General features: G+C 36.0%; 1 protein-coding gene across 15 annotated transcripts in view; it reads right to left on the bottom strand.

The window, feature by feature from the left end:
* The window catches only part of KLF12 (KLF transcription factor 12), a 424,047-nt gene that overhangs the window by 88,382 nt on the left and 309,863 nt on the right, over nt 1-25,802 (bottom strand). For all 15 annotated transcript variants that reach the window (XM_087435990.1, XM_087435991.1, XM_087435986.1 and 12 more), the window contains one exon: nt 23,050-23,185. In XM_087435990.1, coding sequence (XP_087292116.1) covers nt 23,050-23,185 — 136 coding nt within the window. The remainder of the gene's footprint in view (nt 1-23,049; nt 23,186-25,802) is intronic.

Below are 25,802 nucleotides of genomic sequence, written 5' to 3'. Positions count from 1 at the left end.
CATTTCCCAGAGACCCTTGTAACTACAGTTCTCTGTGTGAGCTAGCTTCCACCAAGCCAAAGCAAGGCAGATGTGAGCATGTGAGGAGGCAACGCTGGGCAGAGAGGTGGGGTCTTCTGGCAAGCATGACAGCAGAGGCATCAATTCTTCAGCAGCAGCCAGGAGGAGAATCTGGAATCCAATTCCAATTTAGAGGTACAACTGCTAGATGAGGGCTGTCAGAGGTGTTTTGCTAGAAGGGCTCTGTTTGCATAATATCATTTAATAATTCCCTTTCACCATAAATTGTTAGTGTGGCTTCTATTAACAGCAAATAAGAACCCTAAAACACTTTCCTAGACCACTCCCCTCATTATATAAACCCTCGGTTCAATAACTATCAAGGGGGATACTGATTTCTACAGAATAAAGCCCTAACTCCTTAACATCACATTAAAGACCTTGTCGTAACCCACTACTATTTCACACCACTTTCTATAAGAACCTTTCCCTCTAGGCTTGTATTTTTTTGCTATAGGGCTTTGGCTTACTCTGTTTCACTTACTGGAGATGACTTTCTCTGCTTCTGATACATAAATCCTAGCTGTCTTTCAAAGCACAGAACAAGCCCTACCTCTTCCATGACGCCCTCCTTGCCCACCTCAGGCAGGAGTGATTTTTCTGTCTTGCCTCCTCTAAACAGACAGGATATATTATATTGTCAGAGTATATATTTTTCATTTATGGTTTTATGTTCTTGATAATTTCTTCTTGTATATATTCATAAAATTTCTCTCTCTAGTCTTCATTCTTGAGGAACCTAAATTATATCATCCATAATAACAACTACATAGCTAATTTACTGAGCACCTATTTGCCAGGCGCTGTTGTAGGCACTTCTCATGTCTCAACCCTGGAACAACCACATGACAACCTTGTTTCGTCTTATGGATGATGAAACAAGTTCTGAGAAGTTATATATCTTGTCCAGGGTCACACAGTTAGTGAGAGAAGCAGGCTTTATTCTCTAATCTAAGGTGGATGCCCAAGTTGTGTTCTCTCCGGGGTGAAATATAGTCCCTTTCACCAAGATGGTGCTCAATAGACATTTTATCCAAGTACTGACTGAATAATCAGCAAGTTATTTTTTCAAAGAAACATTTTTTGCGCACTTACTATTTGCCATGCTCTCTGCTAAGCAAGTTACAAACTTGTTTTATTTAATCCACTCAACCAGGACATGATTTAGATACTTTATATGTTGCAAAAGATGAAAAAAACAAACTGCAATTTAGAGAAATTAAGTAACTTGCCAAGATCACAGACCCAGTTGTGGGCCTGGAACCCAAGCATTTGGCTCCAGAGGGCACGCACTGCACAGCAGAGCAAACACTTCCGTTCCCAAAGACACAATGATTCGACAGGGAGATCATTCAATGAAACGGTTCACGGAAAATGTTTTATTTTTAAGCAAAAAAACAGTAATAGTAAGGTACATCATAGTACCTTTTCTTTATTACAAGAGCCATCATGAGTACTGCGACAATTAAAAATTTCTAGTTTGCAAGAGGTAGAAATAGCCAAACAACTGAAAATTTAAAAGGAAGTCAGGAAAAAGAGGAGGGCAGGAAGAGCAAGAGGAACCCGGGGGTTCCTCTTGAAAATAATCTCAAAGGACGCGAGGGTGGCAACTACCACGTTACTCTGCCCTGTACCTGCCCACATGTATTTTATTTAATAAAAATAATTACTGACTAAATCTCTCAGGATTCTCAGTTGTTAAGTCTGCTTGCTTAATAAGATACTCTTCTTTGACTATTCTTTCCCCATTTAACTTACCCTTAACACGCAAATTTGTAGTTCGTTGTGTAATCTATTGGTTTTTACGATGCTTTTCCCCTAAGTAAAATCATCACTACATTAAATTGGGCGAATGCAGATGATTATATTTCTTTTTGGAACTCATACATAACTAAACATTCCAAATCTTGGGTTTCAAAGCAACAGGTCTAGAAGTTCTGACAGGGAATTTGAGCACTTAGCTTCAGTTCAACTCAAATTTGTCATCCCTTTATGAGGGTCTTTTTGTTCCTTTCTCCATATTCTTTTTGTCATTCGCGAAACTAATGAAGAGACAAAATGATGGCCTATAGAAAACAACAAATATACCCACATCTCAAATGCATGTGAAGGCAGGTGTGTTTTAGGAGCGAACATTCAGTGCAATAATACAGGGTGGTTCCCAGCGACTGCCAAGAGCAATTCTATAAAGGATGGGTCCACACCGTGCGTGCAGAAACCACCTTTGTGCTCTTGTACCAAACACGCACCATACTCCCTTTGTCTACATGCCCGCCTTCCAGTTCTTTTCTTTGAAAAGACTTTGTTCCTTCCACGAAATTGCTTTTATCTCTTATTTTCGTTTGAGAACAGTTATATACTAAATTTCAAATTAAGTAACCAGCTAGACAAATGGAAATTCTCTGCAATTAATTTTCTTATAAAGTCTGAAAGTTGCACTTACACATTCCGCTAATTACGATACGAATAAAAGTCAGAGTCTAGTGAAAACTGACCGGTTTTCACCCCTTCACAGTCGATACTATACCTGTAGTCTCAGCAAACAGCTGAGTTCCCACTAAAGAAAATTTCACACTTTGTGTACATTTCAAAATAGTTTGTTGCTATTTCTGAAAGCTATTAAGACTCCATTTTCTTCAAATTATAACAGTTTGAGTCATTAATAAAACTCAAAACTACTGAAAATGACTTTTCATTTTACTACTGGGACTTAAGAGCATAAATGGTCTTGATAACACACAATGGTTTCATAAATTACATCCTATAAAGGTAAGGTTTGTTGCCTTTGTTGTTCCACAAATATTTTCAATCATCCGTCTTTAAGTGAGGTTATAACTGCTAGATCATGTTATACCTTACATTTGGGAAGTACTCTAGAATGCACAGAACATCTTCACACGTTATCTCATCCGATCCTCACAAAAGTCCTGCAGCAGAACAGAGGCATCACTATATTTACATTCTGTAAATGAGCACCCAAAGGGGTTCTAAGACTCACTGGGTGTCACAATAGTGCTAGTCAGACAGAAATGAGCATCAATTCTAAACATCTTTCTTTCTCTACTACCCAGACAGAATTTGGAGCCAGAAAGCATTCTGGAGCTCATTTGGTCCAGGCCCACCTCACTCCCAACCTGACTGAAGATAATACTAGATGACTTGTTCAGGATCATAGAGTAAGATTCTGGGCACACAGGGACTTAAAAACTCCCATGTTTTTCTAGAATGCAATGGAAAGGAGGTTTCAGAATCAGACAGGGCTAGGTCTGGAGCATAGTTCCAATATACACTACTAGTGATCTTGTGCAAGTTACCTAAATTCTTTCAACTTTAGATTCCTCATCCGTGAAATGGGAATATTAATACCTACCTTATGTAGTTGTGGGGTTGAAAAGAGGTGAGAGATGTGGTGTGCCTGGCTCTTAATCACTACTCAGAACACATTATTTTCTTCCCTTCTTCAAAACTTATTGTCTACATAATGGTACCTAGCTTTCCAATTTCATTTCATAAACTAAAACATGTCAGCAATCCATAGTTGCTTACAAAAATAGGTTTTTAATGTCTTTGTTGATGACTTTTACAGGTAATCCATACATTTCTTTTGATTAATTGCTCCATCTTTTCGTTATACATAGTCCTTTTCATTAAAATACTAGACTAAACAGTAAAACTTACTATTCTTATTATAATTTAAGGTTTTAAAACGTAAGCCAAGACCCACATCAGTCTGCTCCGGCCAATACATTTGTTATAACTTTAGTTTATTTTCGTCATTTCTTTTTAAAATTGGACTTTTTCGTGACTAGAATGCAAGTTAATCCTTCCAATTATCAAGTACTTTGTGAAGTGACCCATGCTGACATTATTTTGCGGCAATAAAGCCAATACTCTCTAGGGTGGTGGTACTCAAAACCAAGTAAGAGAGATACATATACCTGTATATTACATTCTATCTACTGCATGTAGTATTGGGCATGGTCCTAGGTCAAATGTTGCACAGAAAGCATCCTTGGAGAATTCTGATTTTTTCCCTCCTCATAGTCTAATGGGAGAGAAAGGAGAAGGTATCCTTATCTCCATTTTGCAGATGTGAGTACTGAGGCTGGACAACCTGCAAACAGAGCCAGCAGAGCACAGATGTGGAATTTAAATTCAGGATTAAGGACTCCCAGTTCCTTCCACTAAATCATATTCTTTCTTCCATTAAAGTCCCTCCTGTTCTTCCAGGAAGTAAAAATAACACATTGTGTGGATAAAAAAATTTTCTATTCTGATCTTGAAATTTTTGATGAAAAGGGCGAATTGCTCTCAGAAAATATGTTCTGCATTTCAAGTTCACCAGAAATCAATTTTAAAAGAATTCATTTGCATTCCCCTCAAGATCTCTAAAACAGCTCCCTAAAATACTTATTTTGTTTTCCTAAAGTTACCTGAAAATTAAATGGACACACAAACAATATAATTAGAGTGAGTGGGTATGAGTAATCTACACTTTTTATGAAGAGAGACAAATTTTTACTAGATTTAATTAATCCAAGTGTATATTTGTCTACTCAGATGTAGTGAAAGCTACAATTTATTATTACACTATTGTCTAATGATGCAGTTGAAATCAGAGTATTTTTATGTAAGTGATACTGTAGCAGAATTTCTATGCAATTTGTCATATTTCCTCATTGAATTGACATTTCTTTCTGCCACATTGTTTGTCATTCCAAATAAGCCATCAGGTCAAAAAAAAAATCACTGTCTTCTTAAGGATAATATTCTGTGGCTATTCTCCTAGAGTAAAAGCCTTACAGAAGTGACTTTGGGTATATACGGATGACACTAGCATCCTCTCTCTAGTTATTATGCAGAATCTCATGCTTTGCATATCTAGGTATTAACAGTCCCTAACTTTATCTGTTCTGGCATTATTTTTCCTGTACTTTGATTTGTTTGTCTGGTTGTTAATTTTTCAATTATACTATACTAGATACATTTATATTAATTATCTCAAAATTTCTTTTGACATGGGAAAAGGAATTAGTAAAGAAACACAACATTCGTCCTGTTGTCAGATCAAATGTCATGGCTGTTAGTCTGGAATTATGATCCTTGTGCACCAGAGAATACAGTCATCAGGACAGAATCTAGTTCACTAGCATCATGCTGGAGTAATCTCAAAAATTATTCTCCACAATAGGCCATCTTGCTTGGTAGAATGCACTAAACATGGCAAGCCACTGACCTAAAACAGCTGTTTTCAATGATTTTTCTCTCCATGTCCACCGACATGTAATTTCCATGTTCGTATACACGGTCATACAGACACAGGCAAAAAGACGCAAACCCAGATTTTGAAGGTCACTCAGTATGGCTATGTGACAGACAGCAGGTTAAAGGACATTTCTGGCCAGTGAGCTGCAACTCCACTCTTTCCTCTCAACCTGTTCCAAAATACTAGTGAGTCCTAACCCACCAATGTGTACCCACGTCTTAGATGAAAGCTGCTAGCTCTAGAAGAAGCCTTTTTACGATGAAATTGTATACAGAATCCCAAAGCATAAAAGAGATAAAGGCGATATCTATTTATAACAAATTTATATTATGAATGAAAATCCTTAATTATTATGAAATGAATATTAAAAGAACAATGATGTGTTTTGATAAATATTAAAACCAGACAGTTTTACTAATATCAATGGCAGCATCCAAATTATCTTGCATTGTTTCATTTAGAGAGCATAAAAGAATATGGATCCATTGAAATATACAGTTAAAAATGGTCAGAGTGTTTAACAGGCCACCTTGCAATCTCAGAATCCTCTTTCATTAGAATAATTTAGATTATCACACTGGGTAGAGAAGTATTAAAATAATCTAGATTATTACTGGGTGGAAGAGTATAAGGAACTTTCCGAAATATTCAAAATATTCTATACCTTGATCTGTATGCAAGTCACGAGTGCCTTCATCACTGAGCTATACATTTAAGATCTGGATAATTAACAATATATGTGTCCTACCTTAATAATAAAATAATGAGGCAGAAGCCTGAAAAAAGGTAATGGAAATTTTTGTGTCAAAGTTAATTATTAAAAATTTCTAACAAAAGTGTATATTGTTTATTATTAAAGTTAGAAAATAAGAACCAAAATGATTTCTAATATATTACCTTCGCCACACGTGCTAAACATTTACTTGTTATTATACAAGCGGCTGCCAGGCCACAGCGAGGGCACATGCTGAACACACGTGCCTGACTTTCCCTGACATTTAATTGAGTCTGGCACATGTGTGCTTTAGTTACGTACTCAGCTGTGCAATTTTATGTGAGTGGACATCTGTAGACGTGAATTTGAAAAGAACTAGTGCAAAGTGACAACCTTTATAACCAATAACATATAATAAAAAGAGTGATAACAGGAAGCAGCAACAACTAATGTTTATTGAAGTTTTACTACATGGCACTGTGCGAAGTTCCTGCATTCATCACTTGAAGAACCGCATTTATAGCAATTTTAAATAATGACCAGAGATGGTAGGAGACCTGTTTTGTGATCTGCCCCCAAATAAGATAATCTGGTAGTACAAATAAACACACTTACAGTCTCCAAGTTCGTAAAATTTTGGTAGGCAACTCACATAAGTGATTGTGTTATAAGTGCAATTTTAAAAATAATTAAAATTCATTAAAATGAACTCTAAATACTTAAAATCCAGGATTCTATCAGTACCATCTTGAAAAGCATCATCAAAGCAATGTTTCCGGCACTGGACTCTCATATTCCATTCTAAAAGTTCATAGGTAACAAACTCCTTTCGTTAGTTCACAATAACGGTTAATAAGCTTGGAGCACTGAACAAACTCCTTGGATTTGGACTCTTTTCCTTAACAACTGTCTTCATGATTAATATTTTTCACATGTAAAGTTCTTGATTACTTTTAAACTGTATCTCAGGGCCGGCCCTGTGGCTTAGCGGTTAAGTGCACGCGCTCTGCTGCTGGCGGCCCGGGTTAGACCCCGGGTGCACACCGATGCACCAGTTCCCTGGCCATGCTGAGGCCGCGTCCCACATACAGCAACTAGAAGGATGTGCAGCTATGACATACAACTATCTACTGGGGCTTTGGGGGAAAAAAATAAATAAAATTAAAAAAAATAAATTAAAGCTAGGTTTAAAAAAAATAAAAATAAACTGTATCTCTTATAAATCACCTATTACCATTAAATTAAATCTTATTTAATAGTTGTATTTCTAAAACTCTAAATTCCAAACTTACTTGATTATTTAAATTGAAGTAACTGATTATTAAAGAACAGATATACAACTGTGAATCAAACTGTGCTAAACCACAATATGCATGCTCTCCTACTTAAGGTGAAGCTCTCATTCTAGACATAGTTATTGTGTATCGTAATGATAGGTAGAAACACAAGCTTGGAACCACATAATTAAATGGCAAAAGATACTGGATGGTTACCAGAAGCTATGCTGTATTTATCAAGGAGGGCTCAGGTCTTTCAAGTATGTTAATAAATCACTGACTCAGTACATAATAGACCTGAATAGGACCTGAGAGATAATTAGTCCAAACCCCTTGTTTTCTGGTTGGATAAAAAGAAAGGTCCACAGAGGTGAGGTGACATGTTCTAGGTCTACTGCTTGACAGTAGTGGAGCAGAACCAGCTTCTCAAGCCACCTTAAAAACGTGAACCTTTGTTACATATTGGAATACCTTTTTAAAAAATTACAAGTACATAGTTAAATATACCTATGAATAGATTTTAGTAAAGAAAATATACAATTTTATATGTGGAGTCCTCTTTCTATATATATATCCTAGTTGAAACAGTTCAACCTTGCCTATTGTCTGATAATGTTCAGTTTATTTAAACATAAATTTTAAAACATCCTTAGGTTCCCCTTTTCCTGATGAACCAATTTCAAAAACTTTAACTCTTCCAAGCTGTCAGTTTATCATTCTGACCTTTGCACCATATTCAATTCCCCATATTCTTCTTTAAAGGATATTATAAGTACAGCGCAAGGATCATGAAGGAATGTTCAGATTAACCTATTCTATGCACGGTTTACCTTTTTAACTAGCCCATAAAATTAAGAAACCATTAGATTAACAAATTTATTAGATTGCTTCTTTACTTTGTGCTCTGCACTGCACAATATGCATCTTTGTACTCTCTGCCTCCTAGCTAGAGCTAGGTTATTACTGCTCTGCTCCATTTCTTTTTAACTGGTTTCAAAATCAACAAAGTCTGGATTTTAAAAGCATCCGATTTGCTAAAAAGCAAGTATTGATGTTTTTTTCCTGCCTACGTTGGGAAGACACTTGAGACAAGCTTGATTCTTTTTTTTCCCCATGATAAAGATGGTTTTGCCTGACCCATGCAGACCTTCCACAATGACTGGTTATTTCTTGGCATATATTCAATCTCAATAAATGTGAGCTTCCATGAAAGATAACACAAATTACTGCCATGCATGGAAAAACTTTAATTCACTGGAAATCATCTTTGAATACAAACATCCTAGACACCATAGTGGACAGAAAATGAAATACTTCTTGGCGTGTTAAAGATGATATTCTCTACTTGTTTCCTCCTCGAAACCTAGCATGGCAGCTTACATATGGCAAATGTTCAATAGGTATTGAATGAATGAAGCATAAGAATGAAGTAATTCCCTTCTGATGTTTGTCGTGTCGTTATGGAGAACAATGCGGTCACTCAGAGTGATCTGGTAGCAGTATCTGGATGAATCAGTAACGTTTACCTGCATTTTGATTTTATGATCCTAGTTCCAAGCAATATAAAGAAGCAACTCTGTGCTTTACAAGCACAGAAATCTAGCAAGTACTTAAGAAACTCGTATCTCATAAGAGATGGGGTCATTAGAGAATTATAAAATATTATGGAGCTAGCAAATGAAAGGGCTATTAACTAAAAGAAAAGCTCCTTATTTTCTCATTGGAATGAATCAAGACCCAACTGACATTTTGGGTTTAAAGTTTACAAATACTTATTCATGTCTGAAGTTAAGAGACCAAAGGAAGGAAGAAGAGTTTCAAAGTTCACGTGGATACATAAAAATGGCTCTGGCATGTACTGGACCTTTAAAAAGCATATTTTGAATGGATAAAAACTCATAATTGCTACCTATCTTGATTTATCCAGATAATTATCAGATAAGCAAGTTTATTTTATACATATAGAGAAAAACCTATTATAATTAAAGTGCTTTTTCAAACACAATTATTTGAATAATTGTCTCAAACTTTCTTTTCACTCTGTGTAGATCTCTAGTCTATACAAATGAGCACATTACTCTGGCTGTCATCTTACTTTTCTCATCTCCCTCACAGCCACATTTCTACATTTGCTTCCTCAAGATCTTATGTTCCTACTCCTTCAGCACTCACAATTCCTTCCTAGCCTGCTGCATCCAGGCTTATATGTCCTCCTCTAGATCTGTGCTGTCTCTAGTTCCTTTCTTGCTCAACTGAATAGACTTCTCATTTTTCACTCTCCTGGAACCTCAGAGGGATAGGATCTTGTTGAAAATCACTCCTTCTATTGTCTTGATGCTTCTCCTTGCCCCTCTGTCCCTTTGATTAACTCTTGGTCCTTCACCTGCCTCCTCACTGCAGGTCTTCCTCCAAAACTGGGTCCTTGGCATGCTGTTCTTCACTGTGAAGAACTGAAGAGATCCTACTTTAAAGATTAAACAATCATTGAATGCCTTAAAAAAAAGACTATTAACACCAAAGGTAGTTGAAGATATGGAGCGACCAGAACTCCTGTACACTGCTGGTGGGAATGTAAAAGAATACAACTACTTTGGAAACTCTGTGGTAGTCTCTTATAAAGATAAACCTCTACCCTTTGACCCAGCAATTCCTCTCCTAGGTATTTACCTAAGAGAAATGAAAACAGATGTCCACAGAGGAGCTCCCCACATGTTCATACAGCCTTATTATAATAACCCCAAACGGGAAACAACCCAAACGTGCATCAAGAAGTGAATGGATAAACAAATGATGTTACTTCCACACAATGGAATACTATCTAACAATAAAACAACACGCAAGATCTCAAAACCATTATGCTGAGTGAAAGCAGATTGAAAAAAAGAATACATAGTATACAATTACATAAATGAAGGTCTAGAACTAATCCCTGGTATCAGACACCAGAAAGTAGTTGTTTGAGGTTTGGGAAAAGACAGTGAATTTATTGGGAGTGGGGAGTGGGAGGTGTGGGGACACGAGGCAACTTTCTGGGTGATGGAAATGTTCTGTATCTTGATTTGGATAGCAGTTAGATGAGTACAGTATACAACTCTGAACTGTACCCTTAAAATAAGTATGTTTTACCGTATGTAAATAATACTCAAAAATAAAAATAAATCTCAATAATTGTTCTTTTTTTTTAATAATTTTATTTATTCATTATTTTCATCCAAAGCCCCAGTAGATAGTTTATGTCACAGCTGCACATCCTTCTAGTTGCTGTATGTGGGACGCGGCCTCAGCATGGCCGGAGAAGCGGTGTGTCGGTGTGCGCCCAGGATCCGAACCCGGGCTGCCAGCAGCGGAGCGCGCGCACTTAACCGCTAAGCCACGGGGCCGGCCCTCAATAATTGTTCTTATGCCACTGACTCCTTTTCTATCTTTCCAGTCCTCTCTAGTCAGTTCCAGTTCTAGAGCTCCAAATAACAAGAGGACAGCTCCATTCAGATGTTTCATTGTTAACTCAAACTCCTCCACCCCTTCTTCTCAATTACAGTATTCAGTTCAAAGGCATGGCCATTCTTTTTTCCTTCATCTCATCCTTTAGTTATCACTAAAACTATTAATTCTTCCTTTAAAATACAAATCATAAATCCTTTCCCTTCAAAACAGAATGCAGGAAAGAGCACTTTTAACATGTAGTGGGAAATCATATCCAACTGGGCACCATTAGTGTCACTGCCTGTTGTCACTTAACTTTCCTCAGTCTCATTTTCTTCACCCACAAAACGAAATAATTCATTCTCTGTTATATGAAGGAACACAGTGAGATAACTAAAAATAAATTGATAATTATAAAGCCCTACCTTTTTAATACAACACTTCAGGTTATTGTTACTGATACTGGTTCAGAAGCCACCACTGACGCCCTGGCCCAGGCCCAGGGTTGCTCACGTCTGAACTACTTCAATTACTTCCGATACGTTCTTCCTGATTTTTGTAGGCACATGACCAACCTGTTACTCATTTTCATGACTAATAATTTACCATGCAATCTCTTTGAAAACACTAGTATAATTTTGATCTTTTAAAGATGTAAGTGGCAAGATTTATGAAACCCCACATTTATTTCACAGTAGCTGTCAATCTGGAAGCTTGGTTAAAAATGTAGGAGTAAGAAGCCAAAACTATGTTTTTAAAAACCAGGTTGATTTTACTATGTAAAGAGATTACATGCTTTTAATTCAGTAACTACTTCATCTACTCTCTTGAACAATTTCTAATTTTGCTGGATATTCTCACATGGTAAAACTTTTACCAGTCTGCTGACTTTACTTGGATAATAAACTTCATAAAAAAGCTGAAGTGAAAAATTACTATTTTAACCCCACGATGTAGTCTACCCAATAGAAGATAACAAGGAGATATTTTAATCTCTTTATTAAAAAAAGTCATTTATTTTTTCTAATCAATTTTCTTGTTTGCATTTTCCTATCATATATTAGAAAAGTTTCTCTGAATGTGCAATTTAAAATTAGTTTTATATTTGCATTAGAAAATGGAAAGTGCAAGAATCAATTCACGTTTTCTCTCACTTGCCATAATAGTGCTTACATATACAGAATAAAATGGAGAATGGAGGCAGAATTGAAGACCAAAACACTTCTTGCTGAAAGGTCATAAAATTTTAGCTCAAAGATTTTATTTTCAATTATCTGTATAATAGCTTCAATTTTATATTTTACTTGTGTTTTATCACTATTGTAGCCTAGAGCAATACAATTTCAGAAATCAGGGGGAAAAGGCACAATAGCTGATGTTACTTTTTGTCACTTTGTGCACCGTAAGAGGTTAATCAATGTTAATTTGAGTTTAGAGACTGAACATAACCACATTTCACAGATTTTGCTTATTCAGCTGGAATCAGCCTCTTGTCGAGCTCTATATTTTCATAATACCACTCTCTTACACTTGGCAAAATAAAACATTTCTGAGTATAGACCCTGGAGATAAAGATTTACACTATGAAATCCAGATATCAAGACACTACTTGTTATTACTGATTTTAAAAAATATGTCATTAAGTGAATCTAGCGAGAAGAATTTATGAGATCCACCAGAACCATCCAGAAATTTATATGAGAACACAACTAAAATTTGCTAAAACTTAGGAAATTATTTTTTTTAAATAGGTAAATTAATTTCAGTTGCCTCTATAAATAACAGATTTTCTTTCCCAAAATATTAGTACATTAGTTATCACTCTCCTAAAGCTTCCTATCTCCATGAGAGGAATATATTTCCCTACCTCATTGATGCTGGCCTTGGTCACATGACTTGCTTTGGCCAATGGGGTGTTGGCAGATGAGTGACATGAATAAAGGCTTAAAACGTGTTTGTACTATTGGGCTCGCCCTCTTGTGCTCCAGCCATTGCCATGAGAAATACATGCTCCGGGCTGTCCACTGGGCTCAGAAAAGTGAGAGACATGAACAGTGCTGCCCTAACAACCTGCAAATCTGCCTCAACTGACCAGTTGACGCATAGAAGAGAAGTACATGTTTTATTGTGGTGTGCCACTGAATTTTGAAATCACCTTTTACACAGCATTATAGTAGCAATAGATGACTGATTAAAAAAAAAAACCTTGATATTGAATTTGGGATGGTGTCGATATTTTTTTTTAAGTATTAATTTAAACTTTAAGCTTGGTGGCAGACATCACTAGTTAACTAACTCAGTCCTTATCCATATTTTTCTTTTCCTTAGCCTTATTCCCATAACTGGGTCTGTGTAAACCATTTTGGACAACGAGATATAAGCAGAAAGTAAGTCTCCTGGGAAAGCTTTTTACAAGTGACATGGCTAGCTGGTACGTTCCTCTGGTTACTTACTTTGTTTGGCTTTGATTCCTTCCCTTCTCACTGGAATAAGGGCAGGATACCTGGAGATGCGGCAGAGTTCATATAACCATTTGGACGAAAGCCACAAGAGAAGGACAACAAAACAGGAAGACAGAGGAAACCTTGAGAACATTCTGAGCACCTCTGCCAGCCTGTTCTGCTTACCCCAGACTTCTGGTTATACTAGAAAAATAACTCCATGTTTGACCTCTCAAGTAAGGTTTACTGTTATCTGCAACCAAAAGTAACACTAACCAATATTTAGAAGGATACATAGATAGGTAGATACATAAGTAGTTAAGGTAGGTAGGTAGGTAGGCAGGTGTGTAGACAGATAGAAAAGATTTTATTCAAATTATTAAAAAAGATCCAGAATTCTATCTACAAATATTATTTGACTGTCTAATATTAAAAATTAGGTTGGTAAAATGATTGGGTAAGCTAAGAATATATAATGACTTTTAAATTAAGTCAAAGCTTCAGTTTTTATGTATTAGGTTTGCTTTTCTATAAGTAGAGATAAAGTAACAGTAATGATATATCAGATAATTTTGAAACCACACTTTGACAGAATTAATTTTATTTTATAATTTAAAGTTTGGAATTCTTTCCCCCACGCTAACAATTTTGCAGAAGATTAGTCAGAAATGTGCTGGCATTTTTACTATACTAATTGCACACGGTTTGGGATTTAAATTTTAGGATAAGCCATGATGCACGATGTATTAGATGTCAACTGAGTGGTGACCCTCAGCTATGTGATTGTGAAAGTAGATAGCAAAATATCATGGTAAAACATCAACCTAATAAGATTCACTCTTATCCAAGCTATCTTTTTCTATGTATATCAGGTTTTCCGATATAGCAGCAGGTTCTCCATGAAAACATATCCTTCAATTTTTTACTTCCATTTGATACATGCAAGTAAATGTATTCAATGAGATTCAAGTGTGTGGGAAAGTGCTATAAAGTAAAGGAAAATTACGGTACAATGGCTATAACTCATGAAGAGTAAGAAGAAGAGAGAGTATCTAGGGCATTTGACTGAAAACAGAAGGGATTATATCCTAGTGAATTGAGTTAATTTCAGATATATTACAGTATGGCTTTCTATCATATGTACTCTGACTATATTAATAAATGAAATGGTGATGAATAGTTCTGGGAACTTGTAGTGAAACATTAATATTTCAACATTATCACTGAGTATCTATGTCAACACATCAAAAATGCATGAGAAATGACTACCTACGCTCACTAGTTACACCCATTAAGAATACATATATGAGAAATATAAATGGTGTACATAAATTTGCAGTGTGATTATACATAATAAAACACATAGCAAGAAAAAAGGGTACATGAAGATCTCACACGGAGAAGTCATGTCAAGCAAGTGAAAGCAAATTAATACTTGTAATCAGTTTGGAGGATACTTATGACCATATGAAATTATAATTTAAATATTATGAGGTATCTTAGAAGTTACTCATACTAAATAAAAACTTTAAACATAAAAGTAGCAAAAATAAGTAGTTACTCTCAAATAAAAGTGGCTCATCAACTCTATCTGTGATGTAACTTTGGAATCCCCTACTTAAAAAATAAAGATAAAAACAGAAAGTTTGATTAAAAAAAATCTGATTTCTTTCTATTTTTAAATTGATCACCAAGAAGTAATAAATTCACATTAGAATGAGGCATGGCAGTTTGAAAAACAAATCAACACCCAGTTAACCCAATAATTTCCAAGTGATTAGGAAGGCTAAAAAAAATGTTCAAATCTACAGTATATCAGAAGAAGATGTTCAATTCAGATGGTGGGAAGAAGGTCAAACTGATTGTTTGTAGTGTATAAAACGTCTACCACAGAGATGAGAGATATAAATCACTCCCAAAACAGCAACAGCTGTGAAGTAGATTTCATATATGACACCTTTTATTTTATTTTACTTTTTAATGATCAAAAAGATTCATGCACAAAAAATTTTGAGGATAAGCTCTCACTTGGAACTCCAGCTGCATCGTTTTTAGGGAAAAAGTACTTAGTGGCTGCTAGATGATACAGTAATAACATATAAAGGGAAAAGTGTGAGTGGATAAAGAGATTCAGTCCTGACTCCCTCTCCCTAGAGATGTGATGCTAGAATAATTAGGTGGCATCTATGGAGCTCCATTTCTTCTGTAAAATTAAGGAATTTTAATTAATGTTCTCTCGTTGGTCAGTGAATTTGTTTATTCATTCCAGAATATTCCTGCCTTAAGGTCTCTACACTTGTTATTCCCTCTGCCTGGAAATGCTCTTCCTTTAGTTATCTTTGTGACTTGACCTCACACCTCTTCAGGTCTCTTTCAACACATAATCTTATCAGAGAGTTCTTCCCTGAACACCTTAATGAAATAATAAACCCTGTCTACCACCTCCCCACTGCCTACCACCCGTATCCTGCTTCCCTTACCTTCACAGCACTTACCTTCTTCAGAAATACTGTATGCTCATAGTTTGTCTCCTCCCATGCCCAACACTAGAATATAAGCACCTTGAGGTCAATGTGATTTTGTTTATTTTATTCAATGTTATTCTAGTGTTTAAAAAAGTGCCTGGCCAGGCACTGTGCTAGCCCAGGAGATACCAGAAAGGCTGGGATATGTTAACTGCCCTCTGAGTAGCTCAACATATTGGAGCTACTCATATACATATATATACACACATATATGTGTGTATATCTTGTATGTATGTATGCATATATGTGTATATATGTATGTACATATATACACATATACACATATGTATATATATGCGTATATATATCTTCATATATATATGTATACCACAAGCTCCTGTGTCTACCCATGGAAGTGTGGACATCTAGGTAGCAATATCCATATCCACATATCCACAGTGATGTAAATGGCACCTTTTGGGATGTATGGTGCACAACCTGCACAATCAGACCCAGCTTCCTTGAGACTGGTATCTGTAAAACACCACGTTGATCAGGCCATTCCCACTTAAAACCTACTGATGTCTCCCCACTGTGTACAGAATATACTCTTCTTCCTGATCAGGTCCCTACCTACCTCCTCAAGCAGCTTCATCTCCCATCTCTCCGCCACACTCACTCATGCACCAGTCATTATGAAGTATGCGCCCCTACCACGTCAATGCTCTTATCTATTCCACACTGAGTTACGGGTCCCTCCTCTGTTCTCTCACTGCAGCCCTTCATGCTTTTATCCCATTGTGCTTTAATTCATCTTATATATTTTGATTCTGAGCTCCTTGTGGTAAGGAACCATGAATCATTCATTCTGTATCTCCAGCATGTAACACAGGGTTAAACAAATGAATTAATTATTCACTGAATGAATATGTGACTTAATTTGGTAATTCATGAAACAATTCAAATATCAAATTATTGCCCAAACTTGATCATACTTTTCTTAATTTAAATAGGGACCAACACTGTCCCACCAAAGCAGATTAAAGGAACTGTGTATGGCTGTACAGTCTCACCTTGCTATTAAATACTCAGGGACTGAATTATTCAGTGATTACTATTTTTAATTTTTCTTTTTTTTTAGGCTTGGTATGATGAAGGCTGAGCGTACACTTTAGGCTTTATCTGTGTTCATTCACAGAAAATCAGTAGCTTTTTCTAACCTCCTTCAAAAGAAGAGCAACCCAAAAGTGTTGATCTCCCTGGCAAGAGAGTGAACGTGTCTCCATATTTACCCATCAGTAGCACCCATATCAGCCATGATAATCACTATTAAAGAGCTAGACTCCCAACTAAAAATCTGAATCAAAGCTACTTCTTTGGTAAGACATGAAGTGAGGATTTAAAGGTATCCCAAACACGTTAGGCTTATTAAATAAAAATATAGTTTTTTTTAATGACAAGAATCTGGGAAAAATCTAAGAGGAAAAACTGACATCATATGACATACTGAGCTCTCTGGCTTTTTCTCTGGGCACAATCAGCTTGGTTGGGTTCATTCTCATCAGCGGATAAGGGAAGAGACATGATCCAAATGCTCTAAAATCTTTCAGTCACCAGGTGCAAAATAAGATGACACAGTGCCATTTCAACCCTTGGACAAACTTTTCCTTTTACAGTTTGACAGAAAGCAATTCTAAAAGGGATGTCCATTTTTCGGGTTTGGTAATGTCAATGTGTATGTTTATATTGAAACACACTTGAAATCACATTTTTCCCAGCAATAATTTCTTTAAATAAAATAATAGTAACAGTGAAGTTTATATAAAGAATACTATATTTGTATTTTATTTCCTCACATTTCAATATAACGTTGTCTGTGATTTACAGAAGCAGAATACCTTTCTAAAAAAAACTGAGAAAGCATTTGATAGAATTATTTCCCCCTAAATCAGATTATATATAAAGTAACAATGAGTTTAAAGATGAAAAAAATATGAAATTTTTTCATAAAAGTTGTATTCTTATTGAGGTTCCTGGCTCAAAAACCTTTGCTAATTTTAGATAGTTATAGTTTGGAAATTTTAAAGCCACAACATAAAAATGAGAGCTGCCTTCATAAAGGAATATGAGTTTATAGTCAGACAAACTTGGATTTGAATATGAGCTCTGCAAATTATCAGCTGTAGGACCTCTGCGGATAGAGTAAACCTCTCTGGGCTTCTGTTTCTTTATGTGTAGAATAAAAACACGATCATAGGGTGAATTAAATGAAAACTATATGAGTTTCATAGAATCTGCCAAAAAGTAGGTCATCAGTAAGAGTTCTTTTGTTTTCTCTTTCTTCCTCATGTCTAGTACTATTCTCTACTGTAATTTAAAAGACATTAACATGATATACAGGAGGAAATTAAGAGAAACAGGAGAGGTGTTCAAGAAGTTTAGAACAAGAAAAATGAAAAACAAAACAAAACTACCCAAGATTTCTAATCCTTCTTTGATCATTAAATACAATTTTCTAAATTAAGAACCATGACGTGTGAACTAGCAACAGAGTTTGAAGGAAGCAATAGTATATCTAACTGGCTACTGTATCCGTTCTTTCAAAGAATATTTAAATGAAAATATACTAAAGATAACACTCTTCATTTCCAGAAATTCATAAACTGTTTTTCTTTCAGAAGAGGGGCACTTCACATGAGCAATATAATAAAAACAGGAGGAAGACAGTGTAGTGTGTTAATTAGCTTAAATGTAATTGACAATGAACCATTTAAAAAGAATATCCTTTTAACAGGTTCAAACATCAGGGATGCTGGCTAAAGCAAAAAGTTACTAATACTACTAATTTATGTTGCTTTTGTTCCCTCTGAGAGTTATTATCAAGGTCAGAGAGGGCAGAGTACTCAGTTATGGTGCGTGTTAAAACAGTGACATGCATGCACCAATTTTGAAAGGACTGACTCTGAGAAACACAGATCCATCTTAACATCTTCATCCGCTTCCCCCACTCTCCACTCTACCCTTCCCTACTTCACTCTTACTCAGAGTATTACATCTAAATCCTTGTTCTCTTAGTTTAAGGCTTGTTCCTGGGTAAAACAGAGACTTCTCTGCGGAGAGCCCTCTTTCAGATATTTTTATTCGTTTACACTTCAGTTTGAAGGAAGTTGATTATTCTACTTGCATTAACAAATGAGGAGTATGAATGTTTGGAATTAGAGAAAAACACAAAGGGGCACAGAAATTAGAGGCTCTGGATACCAGAGCCAAACTTTACCTATTTAAAAAATATCATTGTTTTGCCTCGGGTTAGAGTTAATTATAATAATTTGCTCTAATCACACGCCTGTACCTCTCTTTTCCAAACACTTATTTCATAATTATGTTTGTCAAGTTGTTAAGAGTAATGACCCTATTTTACCATTGGGGGAGAAAACCAGACCAAAACACAACACATGTTCTATGAATTGCTGGAAGTTGGCTTTGTCAGAATTACTGAATACATCGTTTCTGACTCAGACAGTTATCTCTACAACTGAAATAAGAAAAGGGTAGAGCCTGTCTAGGGGCCTCTCTCTGTGGCCAGTTCTTCCAATTTATTTGAATTTACTCATGCTGAGCTGATAAATGGGAATCAAGTGAATCAGTGAAAATGGTTGAAATGACTGGTTTAAGCAGTTCATGAGCCTCACTATATAAATTTATATAAATTGAGGTGACCTCAGGTTGCTGCTCTAGCCACCAAGCAATATTCTTTCTTATTTAAAGACAGGAATATCTGAATATTTGGGGGTGAGCGATGCAATTTTGGCTAACAACTTCTGCATGTCAAACCAAAGGCAACATTTTTTAAACCCCAAATTTAATAAAAGTCCATTTTAAAAACTAGTAAAATGCATAAGACTATACATTTAGGAAAAAACATTTATTAGCATACTAAGGTTTAGCCATGTAAATATCCTAATGTCAATAAAGTAAGTCATCAAATTAAAAATTCAAACTACAATGGTTACTGTGTGAGACAAGACTATGAACGTGAATGGGAAAGGAGACAAAGAAGAGCGTCAGTTGGAGATCTTTACCATGTTGGCTAGCATCTTGTTTCAAGGGCTGGCCTAGGACAAGGCAATTGCATCCCTCTCTAGTGTCAATCTTCCTTAACAGCCTTCTCCTTTCCCATCTTCCCCCTTCTCTTCCTACACTCCACTGTGGCCAATGAAATAAGACGCAAGCCTTTGGACCCTTCCTAGACCACGGCTCCTTACGTCTTTAATTGGAAAGATGAATGTGAACTGGTTGCCCAGGGCTTTGAAAATGTGTTACCTCTATTGAACATACTCCTTCCCAGCCTGCAGACATCCTTCTCAACCTAACTCTTAGGAAAGGTCTGTAAGCGCAGGAAATAGAGAGATCAACAGATGTCTTTTGAAATCCGCTCATATTTTACATACCAAGCTGATGTTTTCTCCTTTTATTATTTAGCACGTTATCTTACTGATCATATTATACTGGGATGTTTGTTTTTTGGGGGTTTTTTGGACAGCTTTTTAATTAAAAGAAGGTGTCAAGATCCAAAGGCAAATAGAAAAAGAGAAGAGAGAAATTAATAGTGAAACGGTGATATCCATTTAAGAATGAAAGAGAAACTAAGAGAAGAGCAGACAGATATGTTGACAATTGTATACACTGAGAGTTAACTTTGGGTAAACCTGAGGACAGATTTTTTTTTAATTCTCTAACAAGAATTACATATTTATTTGTCCCAGAATAAAATTTTCCATAATATACTATTGTACGTTTTGAAATGTACCTATATTTATAAGGTCTGTCGCTGTAGAATATTCTTTTTGCTTTATCTAACAGTATCTTAGCACTTCCCCCTGTTTACACACACACACTCCATCTTGAATGATGGTTAATTAACTATTGATGGTCCTAGCATTCGAGGGCTTCCCAGGTGACAGCTCAGTATTCTTTACTAATAGTTTAATGAAAACACTTACATGAATAATGGATCTGGCATTTCCCTAGATACACATGCAACTTTCATAATAGTCATAAGTGCAGGCAGATGCATAGTGATACAAAATATTGTGGCTTGAAAATGTCTTCACAAAGCAATTCAGAGAGGTTATGTTGAAAATGAAGCTCTAGTTTCTGAGGTTGCTATTAAAAGTTTCACATTAGGGTCCGCCTGGTGGCGCAAATGGTTAAGTGCACATGCTCTGCTGTGGTGGCCCGGGGTTCGCCGGTTCGGATCCCAGGCACGCACTGACGCACCGCTTGTCAGGCCATGCTGTGGCGGCGTCCCATATAAAGTGGAGGAAGATGGGCATAGATGTTAGCCCAGGGCCAGTCTTCCTCAGCAAAAAGAGGAGGATTGGCAGATGTTAGCTCAGGGCTAATCTCCTCACAAAAAAAAAAAAAAAAAAAAAAAGTTTCACATTAAAATATACTATGATATCGTAAGCACATAATATTAAAAGCAAAAAAATGGTTATACTTAAGAAGTTAATATCATTATTTGCTATATAAGCCTCAAATGGAGTAAGCATAATTCAGATTTTAGTAATTACAGTTCCAAACTTCAAAGTTTGAATTAAAAGATACACAGATCTCTAAACACACACACACACACAGAAATTACAAATGAATTATGATGATGCAGGAAAACAATGTTATTAAAATGTCTATGAAACTTATTATTGACCTCAGAATTAAAACGTCATCATTTAGTCTAATTTTACAGACGAGAAAATGGAATCCTCGATCTCAAGATTTAGCTCACACACAACCACAATCACTGTGCTGATCACTGAATTAGCTACGAAGTGACTCAGCATGCTACCATCTTAAATACGATTTCAGCAACTCCTTTGACCCAATGCCTACCCTGGTTCAAGCTAACATTTACTTGGGAGAAACTAAGTTACTACAACCAGTTATTTGAGCAAATGACAAGAAAAAATGTTTTTATAAGTGTTCAAATGGAAGAATATTATTGGTAACAGAAATTACAGACACTCAGAAAAAGACGTTTCTGGAGTTAGAAGTTCAAAATTTTGTCTTGTTACCCTTTATTACATGACTTTGGACAAGTCATTTAACTTCTCTGACCCTCAGTGTCTTCATTTGTAAAATGAGAATAATGAAACTTGCAACATCTGTACTTCCTGGTTATCATAAACTTATACTAGATGCTATCACTGCTATCACTAATAATAATACTCGCTCCACCATTAGTTGAAGCCTTCTGATGGCCAAAACTCTGTGACTTGCTTTTTATACCTTGTAACTATATCATATCCTCACAATAGTCTTGTAAGGTAAATATTCTGATTTTCTCATTATAGATGAAGAAGCATCTCAGAGTGGTTAAATAACTTGCCAAAAGTTACAAAGCTATTAGGAGCTTGAATGTGAATCTGAATCTAGATCTGACTCCAAATTTGACTTTAGATCCACTATATCCTGTTTCCTCTATTATATCATATATATTTGTGTGTATACACATACATATGTAATGCAAATATATATTATTTATATAACAGAGATATTATTCATTTTATACATATATATATGCTTTAAATTCTACAGTGTTATGCTAATTTTTTTTTAAATTTCAAGGCCTAATGAATGGAACAGAGTATGTACTTAATCAATATTTGGGAAAAAGGAATTAATATATGGGAGGTAACTAAGATCATTTTGAGTAAACCGTTAATTAACATGGGTGTCAGCAATAACAGTGGCTATTTAAATCCTTCTCTTCTTCAAGATGTTAGTAAAAATTATCTAGAGGAAAAATACACATGGACTAGCCATAAGTTCAATTCTAGATACAGAATTGACAATGACAGAAAAGCAGCTATTTTCAATATACAAGGGCTGAAATAGAAACCTGTGGTACAATTAAAAGGAGAAAGAAAAGATCCTTTTAAAAATTACATATGATTCTGATTTTTGAAAGTGGTAACATATTGTATCCCAAATTTAAAATTTCAAAACAGTTATTCTGTACTTTTCTATCAAAACCAGATAATGATACTTGCCATATTTTATTTCTCTTGACTTGTCTATATGAATAACAATAATGATGATGATAATTAGTGATATTCAAAAAGAACATTTTTTTTCAGAGTTAATAAGAAGCGGCAAGAGGTATTTAAAAAGATGCAAAGAAGTCTTATTTCTAATCAAAACACAAATTTTCAATTATGTAAAACACTCCATGCTTTCCCCTAATCTCCTCCCAAAGAACATAAGGCTGAATGAAAGACGCTGACACGTGTGCCAGTTCAGAGCTAGAATGACAGGTCTGGAGAACAGGAGATGCTGCTGTTTCCATTATCCACTGAACACCTTGGCAATTCTTATTTCATCCTGAGAATGTGATACTTACTCTTGTACTGCTCTGGCTATGGAAAGGGCCGTAGATCCAGTTTCATTAACGCTATCTAAGGTCACATTTGGCAGGTCATCATCATCACTGTCACTTTTACTTTGTCTGGGAGATAGGCCTCGGGGGTCCATTTGTGCTGGGAAAAAAAGGCATATATAATGAATTAAAATTAGTGTGCAGAAAGTTAACCTTGTCCTGGACCAACATCAAGCACGGAATGTCTCTTCTGTGCCTATCACTCACACGGAATTCTCTAGAAATCCCAGGAATTAGTGAAAGTGATGTTTTTTGTGTACTGAGCACTCACTGACTCTTTTCCTTTGTTCATTTGGTTTACAAAACCTCCATCAGCTCTCCACAGTTTCAGGATACGATTATAGAACAGTAACTATAAAATCCACAATATTACCAACTCCTGAGTGGTCAGAAGCTGATTAGGTAGCTCATGAGTTACTGTTCAATCCTCTGGCTTTCTCCTTCTTGCTTCTGCTGCCAGAGTTCTGGCCATTTCACTGCTTGTTAGCACTTTCCCTGGAAGGTCGAGAGCATGAGGGAGAGGAGATTTTATTTGCTTGTAGCTCTCATAACAAGCTTAAAGAAGAACAAGGTTTACAAGACTAACGAAGTTTTAGGTATTTTTCATACTTCAGTGAATCGTCGTCTCGCAGTTCATTACCGCTCTAAGTGGAGATATGAGTGCAGAAAAATGACAGAAGTAGTAGCATTTTAAATATGACTTTCTATGTTCTGGAAAGTGTTGTTCATCTCTATCTTGATTTCATTTTTCCAGAAGGCATTTCCAGATGATTCTTCTCCCACTGCGAACTTGCCAAAGCAAGAAACAGCCCAATGATCTAACCCCTGTTGACGGAGACCATCAGATCCTTTCAGATGAGAGGATAGCCACCAACGTTTAACATGTTAACACGTATTTTTAAAAATTAGATTTCATTTCCACCTTCTCCTCTCTATGAACAGCTTTAGCAACTACTGCCTAGGATTTCCAACCCTCATTTCAAGCACAAAATAAGCACGCCTTCTAAATTAATTCAAGTTCTGCACTAGCTACACAATTGCATTGTTAAAACATATGACTTCAACCCCAGCCAGTTCCAACCAGATCGGGGCTCCTCAAACTTGCCTACATAAGATTTCTAAAACCACCACCACCTGCAAAGGAAAGCAAAATGCACTTAAAATCATGGTTACAATGACATTTGGGTACATTTACAATTTCATTTTTTTCTCAAATCAATTGTTTTGTTACTGTGCATCATACATTAGGTAGAGTCACAGGGAAATGATGATATTTCACCTTTTTTCACTCACAAAAAGACAATTTCTTATGATTTTACCTAATATTTACAGTATGAATACAAAAACTATACCCAGAGAGTTTCAACATACTTCTTACTAAACTTAGGACCGAACTTATATCTGTTGAACCTAGTGCACTAGTGTATTTGACATACATTCTGCCTCTAAGTACAAACATAACATAATGTACTTTGAACAACAGAAGTCTTAGTAAATGTTCGGTGAATTAAAGAAAAAAATAATTCAAATAATCTAAAGCAGTGCTCCTTAACCGAGGAAAAATTTGCCCCCTAAGAGACATTTGGCAATGTCTGGAGACACTCTGATTTGTCACAACATGGCGGGAGGGAGATGCTACTGGCATCTAGTGGGCAGAAGCCATGGATGCTGCTGGACATCCCACAATACACACGACAGTCAGTGCCCCACAGCAAAGAATTAACCAGTCTAAAATGTCAACAGTACCAGGTTGAGAAACTTGGATCTAGAGATTTAAGAGTCTGGACATACAAAGGTGTTACATCTTATGACTTTCAATTGCATAACGATGTTCTAGTTTCAAAGTCACTAGCAAAGAAATTAAATCATATATCGGATTATCCATGTTTTCTGGTCCTGTCCTCAAATAAAACAATTCACTGTCATGTGACTCACCACCACTCACAACTTCCACAAACACAGCATTCACTTTCTCAAATGCCAGGACTTATGCAATGACACTCATTAAGAGTTTTTGAATGTTTTCTTTGTACCACACATGGTGAGACAAAGACTGTTTATTTTTCATCTGATATCTAGAAAAGATTCCCTAGAAGAGAGATGCTGGAGAAACTCTTTGTTGAGGAAAGTAACCAGTTCCACAACCATCTGATAACAGAGAGCTACTTAAGCATTCATTCACTCCAAAGGCAGTGAAGGCATCACATCATTTATGATTTATTTTGGCTGCAGGCAACCGAAACTGGCTCAGACTAACTTATATTAAGCGAAATGTACTGGAAAGATATTGAGCAGCTCACAGAATGGAAGGTAAGATGACCAACCAGCACTCAAGTAGCACAGGTCAGCACAGGATGATGTAGGCATTTCAACCAGGAATTCACAGACAGTTTCTTTTTGGGAAATCCTGTTACAGAATGATTCATTTAGCAATCGTTCATAACTACTCAAATTCAGCCAAGAAACTGAGTATCAGATCTACCTAGACTTCCAAATCACATATTGTGTGATGTTACATATGCCTGTAAATATCAACAATGTAACATTTAAAGTTGTTGAAACATCATGCGCTAAGACTCCTTTGCCAAGATACCAAATTAACAAATAACTAAAGAAAAGAGAATATTCTAGTGGTCCCATTTTGTCCAAGAGAACTAGAGCTCTCATAGGTAAGTAACACAATTCAAGGAAGATACAGACAGATATGGATCTGGCTC

The sequence above is a fragment of the Ceratotherium simum genome, chromosome 10 (genome assembly GCF_057802395.1).
Source record: "Ceratotherium simum simum isolate JZ-2026a chromosome 10, ASM5780239v1, whole genome shotgun sequence".
Taxonomy (NCBI): Eukaryota; Metazoa; Chordata; class Mammalia; order Perissodactyla; family Rhinocerotidae; genus Ceratotherium; species Ceratotherium simum.
The sequence above is the reverse complement of the archived record's forward strand: the minus strand, read 5'-3'. Positions and strand labels throughout refer to the sequence as shown.